General features: G+C 39.5%; 1 protein-coding gene across 2 annotated transcripts in view; it reads right to left on the bottom strand.

Annotated features, from left to right (window-relative positions):
• The window catches only part of adgra1b (adhesion G protein-coupled receptor A1b), a 206,699-nt gene extending 185,957 nt beyond the window's left edge, over nt 1-20,742 (bottom strand). The window contains exon 1 of one of the 2 annotated variants that reach the window (XM_086045684.1): nt 20,102-20,742. In XM_086045684.1, the coding sequence (XP_085901810.1) occupies nt 20,102-20,319 (218 nt within the window). In that variant the 5' untranslated portion in view covers nt 20,320-20,742. Of the gene's footprint in view, nt 1-11,427; nt 11,573-20,101 lie in introns of those variants that run through there. The other variant, XM_086045686.1, reaches the window with a different exon arrangement.
• Between the last annotated feature and the right edge of the window lie 297 nt (nt 20,743-21,039).

Raw genomic sequence — 21,039 nt, 5'->3', positions numbered from 1 at the left:
CATACATTTTCTGTGTCTATTATTTAACTTTGTGTTACCCTCCATTCATTTATCCATCCATGCATTTTTCGATGCTGCATATTCTGTTCAGGGTCACGGTGAACTGAAGCCTATCCCACCTGAGTCATGGCCATACACAATGTGGACTACACAGTGACAGTAAAAACCTTTGGGTCATTTTAGGGTAAAAGTAATGCATAGTGTTTCTTTAAGGCAATAATTCTCCTTCAGGGCGCTGAGAAGTGCTGAGAAAGGGTAAATTATGCAATTTCAAATAAGTTGCCCCAATTTTTTTTTTTCAAATATCTTCACATGCCAGTGATAAATAGTGATTTAAATGCTCTTCTATTAGATAGCGTGAAAGTGAAGTGAAATCTATGACAGTTCTTGTCACTTGTTGCGGGTTGTTGTGGTGGTGGCAAAAAGTTGGACCCAAATGCAGGGTGGAAAGGCAGGATGAGCTCAACACCAAATGTATTTATTTTCTAAAAACAAAACAAAAATGCACATTGAATCAAAATGACTAAATTAATAAAATGCCAAACAAGTGCAAGTCAAAGTAATTGCCAATCACACAAACCTAACTAGCAAATGGAGACGATGTCATCATGTCATCTTCCAAACCGCTTATCCTGTACAGAGTCGCGGGCAGGTGCTGGAGCCTATCCCAGCTGACAATGGGCGAAAGGCAGACTACACCCTGAACTGGTTGCCAGCCAGTCGCAGTGCACACACACACAGACACCGTCACCGAGCGGGAACCGATCCCATGCTGCCCGCACACAACTCAGGCGTGTGTACCACTACACTATCAGTGACCCTGGAGACGTGACAACCAACAGGAATTACAAACAAAAGCAATGACCTGACAAAGGCTGAACGGAAGCATCCATCCATTATCTATACCGCTTATCCTCATAAGGGTCGCGGGGAGTGCTGGAGCCTATCCCAGCAGTCTTCGGGCAGTAGGCGGGGGACACCCCGAATTGGTTGCCAGCCAATCGCAGGGCATGAACTGAAGCAGGGAACTAAAAACAAGCAAAGCGGCGAGATATCAAGGAACACCTGGACAAGACACAAAGGGTTGGAGGGAGCAGATTGGTTAATGCAAGGGACCAGGATAATGAGAAACAGGTGGAAACAAAACCTAACGAGGAAACAAGACCTAACATGAAAGGAAACCAAATTTAATGTAAACAACAAAAAGAATCATGACAGTTCTTCATTTAAACAGGAGCTCAGACTTTGTCCTCGCTAGAGGTGGGAGACACACTGTGTGGTCTGAATGAAATGTAGCTAATCTAGACATGAGCCTGGAGCCATGCACCAGAGACACCCAGCTGTATTATGACACAAGAGCAGGAACCAAAATAGCAACCAACACCATCCGCACCACCAATCATAAGGACCAAGTTGAGGAGAGATCACAATGTTAACTATTACAAACATTTGGATCCGCTGGCCTCAAGATTTGGAGACGCTTTTCTCCAACCAGCCAAATGTTGTGTTATTCTAGAAGATAGAGTTCAAAGGCACAGCCAATGAAAACAACATATTTTATATCAACCAAAACTGAACTTCGATGGGAAACTGACATTGCTACAGGGGTTACCTATGAGAAGTATATATTGCCAGACTCTCACAGTCTCTACATGATAGTGAGGCCCATCTGCTTGGGATGCAACCCATCGAAACTGAGAAGGAAATTCCCAAGTTGTTTATTCAAGTGGTGGAGAAGGAGGCGATGGGGAATTTAGAAGAATAAGGTGACTTCTTTTTGACTGATTAACCTCATTCTGCATTGCTTCAGGAAAGTATTCCTTTTTGGCTTTGAACGTTCCAACTTTTCTCAAGAAGTAGAAGCTTTGCAAGTCAGTTTTATATGCGTGTTTATTGCAACTCATGCACAGGTAACATATAACATTAAATGGTCAATATAGTTCAGATTAAATTATATCCCTAAATATGCAACATTCCAAATTGAGTCTATTTCTTCACAACATAGCAAAAACATTTGGTATGTTTACCAAAAGAATGAAAAAGCAACAGTAGGGACATTAGATAAAGTACAAAATGTGTCAGTATGGTTTTCGTACTATCTGCAGTTGATGTTTTTTCCTCTTTTAAGATTTGATTATTTGTAGTAAATATGACCTAAGAATAAAAAGCAAGCTCAGTTGCCAATATACTTACTGTTTTTCATTTAGAGTGTTTTATGTTTATGACCTAATGATGTTTTTCATACAAATGTTTACTTTAATTATGACACTTCAGCCCGCGACCCTTGTGAGGATAAGCGGATTGGATAATGGATGGATGGATGACACTTCAGGTGGCACGATGGCCGACTGGTTAGCACAACTGAATCACAGTTCAGAGATCGTGACTTTGTGTTCAGGCTCCAGCCTTCCTGTGTGGCGTTTGCGTATTCCCACTCCAAAAACATGCATATAGGTTCACTCTAAATGTCCTCATATTTGAAGTGAGAATATATGTCTATCTATAGGTGCCTTGCAATTGACTGTTATCTACCCATGATGTACCCTGCCTCTTACCTGAAGTGTGCTGGGATAGGCTCCAGCACACCCTCCACCCTAATTAGGATAAGCGCTATTGAAAATTGATAAATAAATAGAGGGGATTGATGACATTCGGCTCGCAACAAACTAGTTAGCACAGGCGTGCACAAATATGTCGTTACACAGTAGGGCTGCCAAGATTAGTCGACCAATCACGACGATGTCGACGATAAAGTTAAGTCGTCGACGAGTCGTTTTTTTTAATATATTTATTTATTTGGCGCATTGCTTTTCTCTTGAAACAGCCTCGTCTCGCGCTTTTCCCCGGTGGCTGCCTGTCAAGGGCGCACATGCGCAGTCGCGGTCATCCGGATTTTCCGGGTCTTCGTGATCTACACAGAAGCATTGCGGGTAGTGACGCGGGGTGTATGGCTACCTGGTATTAGCAACAGAGACCTAAAGTTACGGCACATTTCACCCACAAATACTTACGAAGCAAACCTCCCTCTCATGGCTGTGTTACAGGTCAGTCGTTCTGGTGGGCATTTTTTCACTTGTTTATACTGTATATATGTCACTGGCAGAACACCAGCCTACTTGGGTTTTTTGTTTATATATGGCCTAGGCTTGTCACGATACTAGAATTTCAACTTTGATATCGATACCCAGTTCGGTATCGATACTCGATACCATTTTGATACCACACGGAACAAATCAAAGCACAGGCTTCTTTTTTTTTTTTTTTTTTTTTACTGTAAAACCTTTTTATCGCCAAAAACTTAAATTATCATTACTACAATAGTTTTTTTAAGAGGTAGTGCAAAAAAATAGTCCAACTTCAGTATTTAACTTCCACAACCCTGTGTACAGTCAATGCCCGGAACCAATGACACATTTTAAGTTGTCTGAGCCTGGGGTAGTGCAAAACAAAGGAAGAAGTAGTGCACATAATTTATTTTTGGACAAATCACATGAACTTCTCTGTCCTTCAATTTCATGAACTTTTTACTATTTGTGGACTTTACCATGGATTACTCAAAGGGCTGTTTTTAACCAGTATTTATTTTAATACATTTTTCTTGCATTATTAGCTAGTATTATTTTTCACACGAGCTTTATTTTTGAGAAGTTCAAGACAATACAATAATGCAGCTGTTACTGAAAACATGCTACTGAACACTTGGCTAACCTTGTCTTGCTTTAGAAAGAAAATATATATGACAAACATAACGCTGCATTTTATGGGCAAGCAAGGAAGTCTATCTAATCCAAGCAGTCTATGTAAACATATGATGCATATGTATGTACAGTGTTTCTGTATATGCTGAGCAGACGTTGGCAAAGGGCTGTTGGTATCGAAGTCAGTAGTTTGGTATCGAAGTCAGTGGTTTGGTATCGGTTTATATCGATACCACAGCAAGCTAGTATTGTATCCGTTCAAAATGTTTGTATCGAGTAAGTACCGAAGTATCGATATTTTTGACAAGCGTAATATGGCCACCAACCTACTGCATCTTGATTATATGCTTTCAGGCCAGCAAATTAAATATCATTAATGCATTTCAAAGAAGTAACTTCAAATTGTTGCGGTCCTGTGAAAAACACTTATGTCCAATTTTGGGGAAAAAAATAAAATCAATGCGAAGTCTGTAACACGGAAACACCATTCACGTAAAAATAAGAACATTTTTTTAAAAAAATGGACATAAGTGTTTTTCACAGGACAGTGACGATACTCTGTTTACAATGCATCTCTCTGTGTGTCAGTCATCAGTACATTAGTATTATTTTGCTGTATCTCAATATCTAATATATTGTACAAAGATGCTTTACAATCAGCCAAAACAAGGATGCAAAAGAAGATTGGGAGCCACTTGAATACAAATTATTCACACCCACTGAGCATGGATGTTAAAAGTGCACTCCATAGAGCACAATTATTGTCTGTGCTCAGCCAAGTATGCATATTGAAGGTGTATCAAGAGACAAACTCCTATGCCGCATAATTTTCAGTACAGATCCTCCTATGGATACGTCATTGTCTGTTTATTACTCTACTAGAAGACTTATGTGCAAGAGCAATGGAGAAACTTTTGATATTCTTTGTAATGCAGCTATTTCTTTGTTTTTTTATTTTATTTTTACAGTCAGCAGAAGTCTGAGCTTTGCCTGTGGAATATCAACTAGTAGTGTTTTTTTTTCATGCAAAACTGCTTCTCAGTTGGTTAAGTGTTATTGTGATCCAATTAGCCTGGCTTTGCTCCATACTGTCCATTTTCCATTTCCATGGTCCATTTTATCAATTTATTATTTCACTGATGGGTCAATTGGTCAAGCTGACCTGTGCATTTTTTCGAGAGAGGGTTAACAAAACAGCTTTATCTTTATCTTGAAGAGTTTAAAAAAAAAAAATAAGGACGTTGTTGGATTGAAGATGTTAATAGGATGCACAACAAGAAAAAATTTAGCGCCCTTAAACGTTTGCATGTTCCAATAAATATGATATTTCCAAATATCATCACACTATGCAGAACAATATGTCAGAACATAATGGAGGATCCATTATGTCTTAGCATATTGTTCTGCAAAACATGATATTTGCTGTTGGAGTAATCCAAAATGAATCAAAGGTATTCAAGCTACATTACATGAATATTAGTATTTGGATGACCTTACTAACTACATTATTTAACAGGTCACTACTAACTGTATCGGAATACATTTTAAAAGTAACCCTCCCAACCCTGCTGATATTGAGTCCGCTTCTCAATCAGTGAAAAACAACGCTAAGGGAAGCCAGGGGAAATTGCGTTCAACATGTATATTTAAGTGATGGCATTATGGAAGAAGTTGAGTGAATTTATGAAAACAAAATAGTGGTCCTGACTCCTGTCCAGAGTCCCGGGTTTACTTGCGATGTCATGGATAGCAGAAAAGAGACACAGGCATTGTGTATATGTCAATGAAATATTCATTCGAACTACTCAGACATTTGACGGGCACAAACAGCACCTTAACAGAGCAAGAGAGGGCTACCACAGAGTAACAGAGAAAATAAAAGCTAGGAGGGGAGGGGAGAGAATATGCAAAACTATATTTGCAGAATGCAACAAGATGAGAGAAAGCAGAAAGCTATTTAAGGTAACACAATCATTAAAAATGCTTTTGCAATCCTTTGTTAAGAGAAATCCCACAATTATTTATTATGGTAGAGACCGTATCATAAATGATCCACACAGTCTGCCTGTGCTCCTCTCATTCCCTTGAAATGTAGCAAACTCACGTCTTGCATAGAGACATCTCTCTGCTGTAAAGGACGCAGCAATCCTTGCATGATCAAAGCACGTCACTAAGCATTAATAGTGTGACAACAGACAACGTAAGCAGATACCCTCATTCAACCAGTTTGTGATAACCGGTGGCAAATTGCAGCATGCATACATCCCCATCACCGATTCTTCCCGACTTTGCCCTATAGCTGCATGCCGGCCAGTGAGATGATTTGAAATATTTAATGATGATGATATTATGAATGAATTTCTACAGTAATTCAAAGGGCCTGTGCTTCGATCAAAATCGCCTTAGACCAGGTCCAACTTGGTCCGATACGGTCTCTCAGCAGTGCATTTCTCCCCTCAAATTATAAGATGCGCCAGCGTATGTCAAAGGACACACCCTCGCTATGCCAGAATGCCCACCTTGGCGCAGAACGGGCTCCCAAATTCCCAAGCAGGTGCAGCGAGGCTTGCACCTGCATGAAAATCAAGATACTGTAGCATTTCCGCACACATCGTCTGAAACTAGAGACTAAAAGCTTTATAAGCGCCGTACTTTCCGGACTATAAGCCGCTCATTTTTTTCCCACGCTTGGAACCCTGCAGCTTTAGATGTGACACGGTTTATTTATGAAATTTTACTGATGAGCTTCATGCCACCAATAGATTTGTCCATAATCTCGTCACATCTGACCAATGTTCAGTTCAGTAGGAGGTTTAGGAATATTTTATCAAAACTGGCCGCATGCGAACAGTGAAGCATGAAAGTGATGCTTACAAGAGCAACTATTGTTGAGATTGTCGTCCTGACAGCGTGGACCAATGTAACAAAATCCACAATTAACAGCAGGTTTCAAAAGGGTGCACTGCTGCATGATGATAGACCTCATGGGCGAATTTGCTTTGTGATGTGCAGTGACATTGATGATGACAATGAAAAGAGACTCAAAACTTGTGTATGAAGGAGTTTGGGGGCTGTTGCTTTCCAAAAGTAAAGCAGAGGGCTTTGGTGGGTTTAGTGCGCAGGAGGAGGAAGATAACGATCAATGACTTTTCTAGGACGCTACTCTTTCACTAGCCGTGTTTAGCGTTGTTTGGGAAAAAAGCGCTTACCGGTATTTAAGATTTTTTTCCCATCCAAATCCAGCTCTGTAACCTCTTTCTTTGTAAATATCCCATGTTATAATATGGAGACTAATACGCAGCAAATAAAAGCTAATAGAGCAAAGCAGCCAATATTATTATGTATATGTGTTTTTATGACTAGTTTTAGCTGTTGCAGCTTTTTTTTGGAGTTGAAAAATTACAGTAGGTGTATACCAAGTTTCAGCTAAATTGATCCAGTAGTTACAGAGAAATAGTGCAATTGTATATTAATGTGAAAAAAATCCTGTTTCCATGTCAACCCCCAAAAATACCAATCATCCCTTTAAAAAAAGATGAGATTTTGACAGCGAACCATTTTTTTGCATGTATTATGCAAATGAGGTCCTTGAAATGAACGTAGCGGTATTTGTAAGAAATAAGTTCAAAATATAATTTCGACCAGAGTTTCTATAGGTGATTTCTTACAAAAGTGTTCCCTAAAAAGGCAATTTTTTTCTGACACAAAAACTCAATTGCTACAGAACCCATCATCTGATTTTCTAAATTCTTGGTACACTGTAGTCAGGTTGAAGTGGCCATTTCAACCAGACTCAGCATTCTGACAGACTGTCATTTTTGGAAAATCTTGTCACATTTCTTCTGCAAGTGAGCGAGGATTTTCTCATCCTGCCTGCTATACTGCTGGGCCAATGGTGAATCCAACTTTTGTTCCACTGACAACCAGTGGGTAGGATCTCGCCAGCCCGTGTGTTTTGGCCGGTGTTTGGCTCCTCTCCCACTTTTCTCGGTGGCAAGTGTGTGCTGCCGTCAGCCACAGCCAGCTGCAGTCAGCTGTTTGCTTCTTCTTGTGGAGGCTGAACCCAGAGTGTGTAAAAAAAACTATGTGGTGCATTGACAATTTGTCACATTGCTCCCCACCCCATTAAAAACTCAACCCGCACATCCACCGCATCAACTTCAATCAAGTTCACTTTTCAGAAGCTAACGACACTGTCATTGTTGGAGGAAGTCTGCGTGAGTGTGGTTATTATGTACAGTAATTTGGACACACTGTTAGGCAGAACAGCTTACTCACAAATGCATTTTTAGGAATAGGCAAATAAAGAGTTTACAATGGTACACTGACTTAAGAGTACCCCAACTTTTTTTTCAAGTAACAAGCTGTGGCTTGGTCGATTTTTGAGTGAAGTAAAAAAAATAAATAGATAAATTTAGGTAATGTGTGTCACATTTGGGCAAGGAGAGCTGCAGTCGCATATGCACTCACAGGTGATCATTAAAGGGACAGTCAAACACATCCATCCATTATCTGTACCGCTTATCCTCACAAGGGTCGCGGGGCGTGCTGGAGCCTATCCCAGCTGTCTTTGGGCAGTAGGCGGGGGACACCCTGAACTGGTTGCCAGCCAATCGCAGGGCACACAGAGACAAACATCCGCACTCACAATCACACCTAGGGGCAATTTAGAGTGTCCAATCAACTTACCATGCATGTTTTTGGAATGTGGGAGGACACCGGAGTGCCCGGAGAAAACCCACGCAGGCACGGGGAGAACATGCAAACTCCACACAGGGAGGCCGGAGCCGGGATCGAACCCACGACCTCTGAACTGTGAGGCGGACGTGCTAACCAGTCGACCACGTGCCGCCACAGTCAAACACATAAATACAAAATTAGAATACTCTCAAGGAGTTGCTGTAGGCCACAATTCAAGACCAGGTGCTCACACTGAACAAACCCACCAACTCAGCTCCAGCTCCATATGTCACCCACTAAGCCATGCCCCTTTAAAGGCACACATCCAGATACTACAGTAGATACAGTTAAACGTTATGAAACCAGTTTATTTCTTTATATTCTCTTGTATTCGTTTTTTTTTGTTTTCATACAATACAGTGCAAATTTTCTTCAATAAAAACACAACAAAACATGGTGTGTTTTTTTTTATTGCTGGAAAAGGATTAATGGCATTTCAATTAATTGTACTGGGGAAAAATACTTGATATGGGATATGATGAGCTACAAGTTGGACCATGAAACAAATTACTGTAAACTTGTTTTTTCAAGATATTACTGTACTTGGTTGCTTAATTTCACACATGATCGGTGGACAGGCATTCCACAGACCATATTAGTATAAACAGTCCATTTTCTATATTATGTCCCCTTTAAAATCCACAACATGTTTTACAGCCCTCGTTTGTAATGCTGTCGATCGGGCCTTAAGCATTACGTTCTTCTTGTGCTTCACCAAAAGCTACAGCAATGCCCCGCACTGACGACAAGGAACCACACAGCAGACGACTTAATGCTAAACCCAAAGATCAGGATCAAAAGATTTCTTCTCCCTCTCAAACAGTACTGAAGCAGGCTTTGGAAGAGCTTAGTGTGGTTACGTCAAAGAAGATATGCAAATCCAGATGAAAATCACTTTCACTAGCACATAAAGTGCAGTTCACCAGTACATTGAATTTTCCTGCAGTACCGTCTACTGAGTTGAATACAATAAATGGTAATTGTTCTTGATGAATGTTCACCCATTGTTCAGATGTTTCACTACAACCTAGTAAGATGTAATAACTTTTCCATAATAGAGAATAAATTGACACACACAGAAAAAAAACAAGTCTTCTTAAAAATATCTATTCTTAACATTATGCAAATGTATGCATCGGTAGACATTACCCTAATTTTTGTGAATAATACAGCAACTTATTTTGTAGGTGTTGAATTTCTGGCAAAATTTCAGGTTTTCTAAGGTAATTCCAAAGACGACCTTAGGTTTTGGGAAGCTGTTGAGCCAGGCGCTTCAGGCCGTAATGGGTTAACTCTTTTGTTTGCAATTACTGTTTTTAAATATTGTGCGTTTAATTTTGTGAGGCACATTGAGTTACCTTGTGTATGAAATGTGGAACATATATAAATAAAGATGCCCAGGGCTCCAGACTGCCCCTAAATGAACATTTGAGACAGTAAAACTACAATTTATCTACTCATGCCAGTGCAACCAGTAAATTTGCAGATTGTTATATTTAATAATCACTATTCTCTAATATTTTTGTTGTAGCTGACAAGCTTCTGCTCCACACTTCAGGTCATTTATCAGTAATATAATTAAAATAAAATGAAATGAATGAATATTCACTTCGTATGTCAACTCACAGTGTGTGCCCCCCATAAAAAAATCTCGTTATGACCCACGGTGCTCTTAGTAAAAAATATTGTCTGAAGTCCTGCTGACTACCTTGACTAAAGATATGCTGCAATACTGGCATTCACAAGTAGGATCTCAAGAAAAGAGTGTAGTGACGGGGGATGTCACAATATGGGCAATATCGTGATATTGCGATATTAAAATTGCCACAATATATCGTCGTCATCATGTCACAAAATTAATAGCAGCAAATATGTTTAAAAGTCCAAGTTGTTTTCCATTTCTGCAGTTCCAGCACCGTCTGGTGATTCGTTTATTAGTGCAGTTTAATTTGATAACGCCGATGTTTAACACCCACGCTAATCGCCAGTAGCAGCCCATTACAGGCCAAGCCTATTCCTTTGTGAATGTTGTTGTTATGAACAAAAACTGATTATGCCGTTTTCTCCTTTTATATGGGCTATTTTTTATTTTAATTTTTTTTTTTTTTTACAATATCATGAGCTTTTATACAGTATCGTGAGCTTTTTATATGTCTATCGCCAACCTCCCCACAATATCATGATAATTATATGGTGAGGTTCATATCGTGATATTATCGTATCGTGACATTTGGATATCGTGACATCACTAGTAGTGACACATCTAGTGGCCGTTAAAAAATAATTACATAAACAAAACAAATTCTGCATGCTCACAGAGTCACTTTGCAAGGAGCAACAATTGTTACGTTTGTTGACTCTACAGTTGGCTATGCAAATAACCAACGACATGCCTTTATGCGCTCATATGTGCAGAGAAATGCTTGTGGCCAATGGTGGTGGATTAAAGTGTCTAATTGAGGCACTACCATACGGACTAACTGCAGCGTACGAGCACAGAGCATGTCATTTTCGTCATGAAACAAGTGCTGAGAAGAACATCAATGACGTAAGTAACACGGCGTAATAAGGCTAAAGTATTTAGCTGTACTGCTGCGAATGGACTGAAGATAGTAAATTAAATGTCCACAATGATGCCAGACAATGTATAATATTATATATAAATTTAAAATTTGATACATTTGTGTCAAGTCCGACAAAAGCGGACAGGAACAAATGAGGATCCCAAAAACGCAGAATGAGACAAAAACGTCGAACAGAAAAATCTTTAATTACAAAATCCATAAATGACCGACAAAGTATGAACAAAGGACGCTGGCGAAAAGAAGGCTAGGGAACATCAAATAGGGAACACAAAACGCTCGCACAAGGCAAGGAGATATTGACAACCGAAAAACAAAACGAGATTGCAAAAAACTCCAATAACAGGAAACACAAAGCGCTCAGTCAAAGTGACGAGGAACAAAAACTTTATATAAGAAAATCTTACCGGAAAAATCGAGAACAAGATACAAGATCGTGACGTCTAGAAAACGGAGCTTGAGCTGTGAAGCGAGCAAGGTCAATAATCCGACAAGATGTGGTGGTGAACAGTGTCCTTTTAAACCTAGCTGATTATGATACGCCACAGGTGCGCATCTGAAGGGAACGCCTCCCAGTCCAGCTGAGCTGCAACTAACAGAGAGAGAGAGAGAGAGAGAGAGAGAGAGAGAGAGAGAGAGAGAGAGAGCTTGCCTAGAGCAAAACATGACAATTTGTAACATTAGACATTAAATATCTTGTTGGAATGCAAGTACACATTTTCTATCTATTTTTTAATTTATTTTACAACCACCAGATACTGGTAAATATCTATTTTTACAACCTCCAGGCACTGGTCAATGTCTCTTTAAAGTGAAATAATTTCCAATTTTGCTCAACCTTTGTACGATATGGGGAAACAATTGTGGGTTTGGGGTTTTTTGGGGTTTTTTTTGCAAAAATGTGGATTAATTATGGGAAATTACAGTAAATACTTTTTTTAGCATGAGCCAAGATTGCTGATCCGGCAGCAGATGGATTTCTGTGCTCGTTGGAACAAGCCCCCGCCCCCCTCCCTGTACTGCATAGCAAGTTTAGAGCATTTCTGAAGAATAAAATTCAGTAGAAACAATACATGGGAAGCATTTGATGTTTTGATATAGGAAGGAATGTCTGGATAAAAATAGATGTGTTCTGTTCCAATTAGAAATCAGCAAGGGGCCGCCAAGTCTTAATGGTGATATAGCAGAGAAATACAATAGATGAGACTTTTTTTTTTCTTTTTCAATTACTCTAATAGCCAGGTGAGATGCTCTACGTCAATTAAACATGCACACAGATGACAAATTCTTCTGCTGGACCAAGCATTCAAAGTGAGAAATGTACTCTCACTATAAAATAGTGGCATAATTAAGTGAAGCAATTGTAATTTCAAAAAACAATTTCATAGCCGAGAAGGACTGACAACTCAACTGACATGGTGAACATGTTTACAAACAGGTTTCCGCAGGCTATGTATTTCTGTAGCTTTTAGTTACTGCACTTGAGAGAGCAGCCGAAAATAAAACCACCCTTCTCAAAGCTGCATGAGGAGATGCATGCATGAGGGACACTCAGAGTAATAACATTTGTAAGCATCTTTCCTTATCCTTGTTTTTCACTTGTGATTTGTTTGTGTAGAGAGCTTGATGTGCAAGTGCACGTTAATCTACATTGTTGAGACTCAAGGGTGAGAGGGTCAGGTCCTCTGTTGCTCATCTGATAGTTGGAGCTTCGCAACTTGGCAGGCAAGTTGCTACGGCGGACGCAAGAGCAATGAATACAGTGCTGCATGCCCCTTAAAATACATCAAACTTCATTTAGAGAGTAGCAAATAACTAACCTTGCTTGAATCTTTTGAATTTTCAATGTGTTTTTCTGCTTTTCTTCGAGACACTTGTTTCAAAGAATGACCGGGTACAACAAGGAGTGTTCACTAGCAGAAAAATGTGAGGAAAACAATAATCATAAGAGTAAAACACATTGTGTGAAGAAACTGGCTTCACACATAAAACAAAGCTCCAGGTACAAATTACACTGCAGCCCCAGCATACTATGCATATTTGTCACTTTTAGACCACGTTTAGAAAAATTCATTTTAACAATTTACATTCTTGACTTGAGTGTCTTGATAATTAACAGTGGGTGGCGTATTAGCATGATACTATGCAGTGCAGTTCTACACTCTGACAATGTCTTTGATACATATTCAGGGTATTCCAAAAAATGGACATACATTTGGAGTATAGTAGACTAAAAAGAGACAATAGTCGTGCCAATATTCTCAAATTGTATTTCGATGTGTAGAAACTAAATTAGTGACGTTTTACGCATCATTTTGGGGTTTTTTTTTAACGCAAGACAGTACATGAGCTACCCCTTTTGCACTTTTGTTATTCTATCTGGCTAAAATTAAGGCAAATTTAAATTAGTGTCTTTGAAATCAGTTTGAATCTACATTTGTTTGGCTATGTGATTGGAATTTTGATAAATTATTATTATTTTTTTTTTCATCCTGAAGCCCATTTAATTTAGTCTGCCAAATATACATACTTACTCAGTCATACTACTGAATACTTAAATGTTATGAGAACACACACTTATGACTCTTGTATAAGAGTTCATTAAATAGGTGTACACCTAGTGTGACTAATGGAGAGTTAAATACACAGGAGGGAGATGATGCCAGTGTGACATTTCTCAAAGCTGTCACCACCAACAATAACTTGTTATTAATTACACAAATAAAAAAAGAGAGTAAGATTCAAATGGGGAAAATTAGACTGCAAAATCATAGAGCAATCATGTAGAGCTCAGTTTCCATGATATTTGTCAGTATGCACCTCTTAGCCAACAGTTGTCATCAAGGAAGTGAGATACAATGAGTTACACGTGAGTAACAATCCAAACAATACATTTTCAGAAGCCATACGATCTTAAATGGGCCTCAGGCTCAACTATTGTAACATTTTCCCCGACAATTTCTGGCCTGAGTGTACCAGCATTCTATTAGCCACTTGATTTATGTCTCCAATGACTCTGTCTGCTGCTCCTTTTCCACCCTTCCATCTTCACTCAATCCTACAATCTCTTGCAAAACCTGTTGTTCTTCTTCCTGTGGACAAGCTGTGTTCCCTCCCATTAGAGCCACAAGGCAAGCTGTCAGCACCAACAACATAAGCAGAGATGAAACAAAACTTGAGCTGTGAGGCAATTCTCTGCTCTAACCATTGGAGCCTTTCGTTACCATCTGTTCATTCTCGAGCGTTCCATTCACTGACCACAAAAAATGTTTATGATATATTGTATATTAAAATATATTCTTCTCAATAAAAGACTTTTAATGTAGATAGATAGATAGATAGATAGATAGATAGATAGATAGATAGATAGATAGATAGATAGATAGATAGATAGATAGATAGATAGATAGATTGGGGGTGAGACTTGAACACGTTAAAAGATGTTAAAGAATTAACACATGAAAATGTTAATGCATTTTAGCCATAGTTTGCGTTCCAAACAATGTGGAACCTTTGTCAGAGCAAGATTTCCCTGTACACCAATTACACTAACGCACAGCATTAGCGTTTGGCTAACCACGGCTAACCACGGCTATCCGTGACGAGCGGATACCAAATCAGAGGATTCAGATAAAACTGTGTTACTAGGCTTAATGGGAGGCAGATTTTATTTCAACTACTTGACGTAACCCTAGATAAGAGCGTGGTTTTGTGCAAATTGTGCAAAAAGGAGTATATATATATATATATATATATATATATATATATATATATATATATATATATATATATATATATATATCCATCCATTATCTATACCGCTTCTCCTCACAAGGGTCGCGGGGCGTGCTGGAGCCTATCCCAGCTGTCTTCGGGCAGTAGGCGGGGGACACCCTGAATTGGTTGCCAGCCAATTGCAGGGCACACAGAGACAAACATCCGCGCTCACAATCACACCTAGGGGCAATTTAGAGAGTCCAATGAACTTACCATGCATGTTTTTGGAATGTGGGAGGAAACCGGAGGACCCGGAGAAAACCCACGCAGGCACGGGGAGAACATGCAAACCCCGCACAGGGAGGCAGGGGCTGGGATCGAACCCACGACCTCCGAACTGTGAGGCGGACGTGCTAACCAGTCGAGCACCGTGCCGCCCTATATATATATATATATATATATATATATATATATATATATATAGAGAGAGAGAGAGAGAGAGAGAGAGAGAGATAAATAAGTATATATAGTGCACAGCATATATAAGTACACCCCCCTTGAAAAATGTAAAGATTTTATTCAATATCTTAATGAACATAAGAACAATTTCCAAAATGTTGACAAAATATTTTTGTACAGTATGTGCTCCACTCCTAACATGAAAATAAGGTTGACAATATAATGTATAAATTAAAAAATCTTAAGTTTAATACATTTAATGAATGCAAAAAATTAATACAACCCACAACAAAAATGACTATATCTAGTATTTTGTATGACCTCCATGGCTTTTATGGACAGCAACATGTCTGCTAGGCCTGGAATGAACAAGTTGTGTCTTTTCCTCTGAGTCTACTTATTTGTGCAACACGGTCTTTAATAAATTTGGGACAATTTGTCTGCGACATCTCTACAGCATAAAAATCTCTCCAAAACCGTCATTCATGCCCATGCAAGCACCGGGGAACACTTAAAGCTACAACCCGGAAGTGGAAGTCTTTCGTTCTCTTCATTGCATTATTTTGCAATATTAATTTTCTACTTAAATAACGCAATAAAAACTGAAAACATATTGCATTATAACACAAAGGTTTTGGAATAAAACACAATCGTATTCCGTTATAACGCAATCTTAAATATTCTTGTGATATCCCCTGACTAAATTCTACCTTGGGTGACACTTAAACAGTTGTAAACAATTTAATCCACTCACGACACTCCCAGCTGGTAAATGGATGGGAATAAGAAATTAGCCAGCTAATGAGCTTTAAATAAAGTTTATGAATTATGAAACCTCTGCCGTTAGCATCCCTCCCACAACGTCATACATGGACGCTGGGGGTGGTTGCCAGGCTGACGGAATGTAAGGACTGTCGCGCTTTAAAAGGATGAGGATGGACTAGGTCGGAGGACAATTATTTTTTTTAAACATGGATGGGGGGGAAGATGACGGAAGGGTGCCCAGATCACGGACGGAGGATGGACTGGCAAAACAGTGTAAACTGCCCATCTCTGCTTTTTTACATCCCTTGCTGCCACGCATTACACCTAAAGCCTGTATCTCACTGAGTGGCGCAGGTTTGCGAGTGTGTGTGCACACAGAATTTAGTTTTTTTCGTCAGGGTTCGTTCAAGGTCGCCAACAGTTTTAATGGTCACAATCCGTTTTTTCTTGCGGTAACAACATTTTTAACATTCAAAATTTCCTGGCGGCAAGAAAAGCTGTTTGCGACCTGTAAAACTGTTTGTGCACGTCTGGCGAACATCTTTGTGACCCTTTAAGACCTTGAATGAACCCAGACGAAAAATAAACATTCGGACGTGCGAAATCACTCGCCATCCCTTGTGAGATACGTGCTTAAAGCTGTAGCTGGTGGTTGTATTCTCTGTGGCATTTTCAAAGCACTGCAACATTGCAAGACTGTCTCCTCACTATTATTTCTAGAGAAAATAAGAAAAAGAAAGTATAAACAAAAGTGGCAGTGGTTTCCACACTTGAACGTGATGTTACATTTGAATGGTCGCTGAGGAAATGGTTTGACAAGCAGTCCATTGTCCATGTTGGTTGTAAGACCAGGGGAATATGACAAGAGAACATTTGGGGAAACATTTGTTAGATTTGTGGGGCTGCTTACAGTTGACATTGGTATGTGCACACTTCCCTGGATATATGTGTTTATTTGCACAGCACATCTAAACAAAAGAGTGAGCGGGGAGGCCACTTCAGCCTGACAAAGGTCACATTTCCTAGCGCAGGAAAACTGTTTCCTGGCCAGCCAGAGAAGCTCACCAATAATAAGGCTTAATCATGACGCAACTCTATTACAGTGTTCCTATACAAATGACATTGCAAAATTCCTACTTTTTCCAGACCCTAATTTCCAGACTTACAGAATTTTCAGACTCTGTAAAGCATTCAAACAATCTGTGGAGGACAGTTGCCTCTGCATCAAGTCTCAATTATCAATTGGAACTGAGACCAACATTCCGATTCTCCCGGAATCATTTGCATTTTATATCTGAGATGTCTCACCGACACGAAGATGAACTTGCTGAGGCCAACGAAGGTGAAGTGCACCCAGCGCCAATCACAAGTGTGGCTTCACTTTGTTGAAGTGTCACCTTAGTGTAAGACAAAATTATGTAGTGCAAAGGAGGTGGCATGACGTGTACAAATTAACGGATTGTCACATCTAACGAGCTTGGTGCTCCCTCCCACTCCAAGCCTCAGCCTTCAACGCACTGAACTTCAGTGTCATAATCAGGTGAGCTAAACAATCAAATGTTTATTGCCAACACTGATGCTTCTAACAACTAAACGGTGGATCAACTCAAATACAAATAACCAGCTAACATCAGCACATGTACAGTATTTTTGATACCAGGCTAGCGTGAATTCTTGTCTGCAGAGACACACGATGTGTCGAACACACACTGTACCTGCTGCTAATCTAAACTAGGTTACCAGATTGCTCTGCTTTTGTCTGGCCACACAGCAGGTTAGACAATCAATCCGAGCGCAGTGTATACTTATTTACAATCATGTGTGAATTTATTTCTGAGTTTTGAAAAAATAAAGCTCTACTGAAAGTACAAAAGTAATAACTTAAATAAAGTAAAGTTCATACATTTGATATTAATACTGGTTAAAAATAATCCTACGAGAAATGTATACTAAAGTTAAAGTTAAGATGAATTTAATTAAAATGTGACAAGTTAATTGAAAAAATGTGTTCTGACAAGTTCAGATGAGTTCCTCCAAAAATAACTGGTTAGCATCGCCATTTAAACCCGGGGTGTCCACAGGGCCGCATAGGGTTATTGTTACTCCTGTTGTTACTGTCCACCTGATGAAGTTATCCCGAATGTCTTAGTTAGTGCAGTTGTTCATGATGATCTTACAACACCAAAACCAACATTTTACGGACACCACACCAGCGGTTTGGTAGATATGTCCCACCGAATGTTTCAGACTTCGGCAAAAACGGGTTTGGTAAAAAATTACAGGATTTTCAAAAGAAAGGCATTTTTGGAAAGGGAATTCAACAGAGATTCTAAATATACCAATTGTTTTAGGATTTGGGTATGTTGAGGTCACTTAATCTTATAACCTTTACTTTGGCCATGAACCTTGAACCTCCGCACAACCTTGAGTTAAACTTTCCTGAAATACAATCCCAACACGTTAGCTAAAATATATAAAAGTTTTACCGGGCAATAGCTTTTGTTTTCCTATAATTGGTGTCAAAAAAGGCATACCCACATCATGTTTGGTGTAGTGCGTGTACATTTTCTAATGCAGTGACACAGCCACTGTTCCGTGGCACATTAGTGTGCTATGAGAGATCATCAGGTGTGTTGTGAGAAATTTCCCAATCTCATTTATTTGGATATAAATGATTTATTTTACTATTAATTAAAAAAAAGTCTTCATTTATCTGTGCCAACCACATATAGTAATAGGCAGAACAATCTTAATTTTATGACAGAAGTTACATAATTGCAGTCACAGTATTATGACAAATATTGCAAATATTATATTGGGGAAAAAATCTGTCAGTTTATGCTGAGAAACCTTGAATTCTTAACAATGGCAGCACAGAACGTACCTAGAACAAGACTATTTGTAAAATCTGTAAAATCGTATACTGTATTGCAGAACCAATCAATGACATCATTGATCCACCAGCAAATTATGACATTACAATCACTGATTACAATCACAGATTTCAAATAGAATGCAAACTATCTGCCGAGTCAAACCTGCCAATAAGATCTATGTAACGTCTACTTTCCATACTAGCGTAGGAACCCTGCTATTAAAACATTTAATGCTATGCAAAATCTGTCAATCTGCAAAACATGTCACTTCCAAATATCCAAATATATTCCAACATTATTTGTTTTCCCTTATTTAACAACATACACCACTTTAAAAATCCAGTTTCATCAGTACCTGAGAGCAGCAAAAAGTACCACATTGACAAATGCTAAATACAGAACACAGCCCTTAACCATTCCCCACTTAGAGGAAGAAAAGCCCCTTTGCCTGCACAAAAGAAAACTCCAAACGAAATAAATTACAGTAAGCAAAGTGCTACCATTAATCAACTGAGCTTGCAGTGTAGAATGAGTGATTGGCTGTAATTTGTCAATACACTTTACATTTCATATGTACTTTCACACTCTGAAGGGCCAGGCACTCCTCAAGTATCCAAGAAATAAAACTATAACTGTGGAGCAGTCAGTCAGTAGTGGAGCAGTGAGTCAGTGCACCTGCAGAGACGCAAGGAAGATTATCAATGCCCCCCACCCCCTCCCACCTGAAGTGTATGAAGTGCTATTTCATCAACAGGAGAGCACACAGGAATTTTAAGGAAGGGTTCGCAGAATTGCAATCAAAGTGCAACATCCAAATTTGAATAACTTTCCGAATGTTGCAGCTAATGCGGTCTAGTTTTGTGAAAGACAATTTGCAAAGTCCACTGGAGTTTGCTGGTGTATGGGTGTCTGTCATTTGATTTGTTGATTTCATGGTCGACTGTATTACCAAATCCAAAAATAAATTTGGAAACTGCTATCAACCGTGTAGTAGCGTGTAGAGAGAAATAAAATGACACGTTTATAATAAAAATGTAAACAAACTCAGTAAAAACCAATTTATGTAATCGGATTATTTCTCTAAAAAAAAGTGTATCATTGCACCTGTTCACCACTGTAGATTTGTATCAAATGTATTGTTTATGAACTATAGATTTACCACTTTTAACTCCTTTATTTTAAGTTTCCATAAATTAACCCACCGTGACTAACATTGCATCCCTCACTCACTACTGCTGGGTTGCATAGGTTTCGCATTACTTACAGTGAAAAGGTTCTGTTGGGTAAAAAGCTGGGGTGCAGTGTTTCCATCAAGTCCACATCATCACACACAACTTTGACACGGACGTGCTGCCTGCTCAGGTCTTTGGACCTCTCGGCCGAACACAGACAACTGTCCACGATCAGGTCCGGACAGTTTCTGTTGGCCAAGTTGGACCCCCACAGCTCGACCATCGCGCACAGTAAAGTCAAAATCCTCATGATGGGCTGTGCTTGTTCTCACGCTCATCTGTCAAGTGATGTCCTCCCAGCTTGTAGTCCAGTTCGAAAGCATTTCACATGGGCTCAGTTTCAAGTCCAGCCTGTGAAGCCGCGGTCCAGCTCTCACGCCGTCATGTCCACAAGCAGCAAATTACTGGCGCTACTTTTTTCAAGCGTAAATCAGTAGCGTGGCCAATGGGTCACTTGCGCTCCATTCTACCCATCTACAACTTCTAATGTGCTGCGCCATGCGGAATGTCTGAAAGACGCGCTCCAAAAGTCAAGACAAACTTTGCCGTAGGATTACCGTCACAGTTTAATGACACATTTAAAGTCAGCAAAGCCGCTCTAATTATCCACCAAAAAGTTTTGTCAGAGCCGCTACCAGCCGCCAGCCTTGGACTTGTTGCTTTCGGTGTCCACAAAGTCCCTCCCAGCAAGCCTGCTGGGCTTCCGCGTGAATTCTGAACCTTTCAGTCACATGACACGTCATCTGTCGTTAATACATGACGGACTGAATGTGCCTTTTACATTCGTGTTAACACTTTCACCCAAACATTGAACACAATAAGAAACAACAATAGTGAAGTGAAACTTTTTATTCTCACCTCAAGAGAGCCACTCGCACAGCTCTCATACCCCAAGACTGTTGAAACAGTCTTGTATTGAAGAATAATGACATGCGTTTGTTGTGTAGATCAGATGTGCAACGAAAAGAGA

This window comes from Filicampus tigris, chromosome 11 (genome assembly GCF_054856515.1).
Source record: "Filicampus tigris isolate MCC_2025a chromosome 11, RoL_Ftig_1.0, whole genome shotgun sequence".
In the NCBI taxonomy this organism is placed as follows: domain Eukaryota; kingdom Metazoa; phylum Chordata; class Actinopteri; order Syngnathiformes; family Syngnathidae; genus Filicampus; species Filicampus tigris.
Note: the sequence above shows the minus strand (reverse complement) of the source record. Positions and strands in the feature narration are given on the sequence as shown.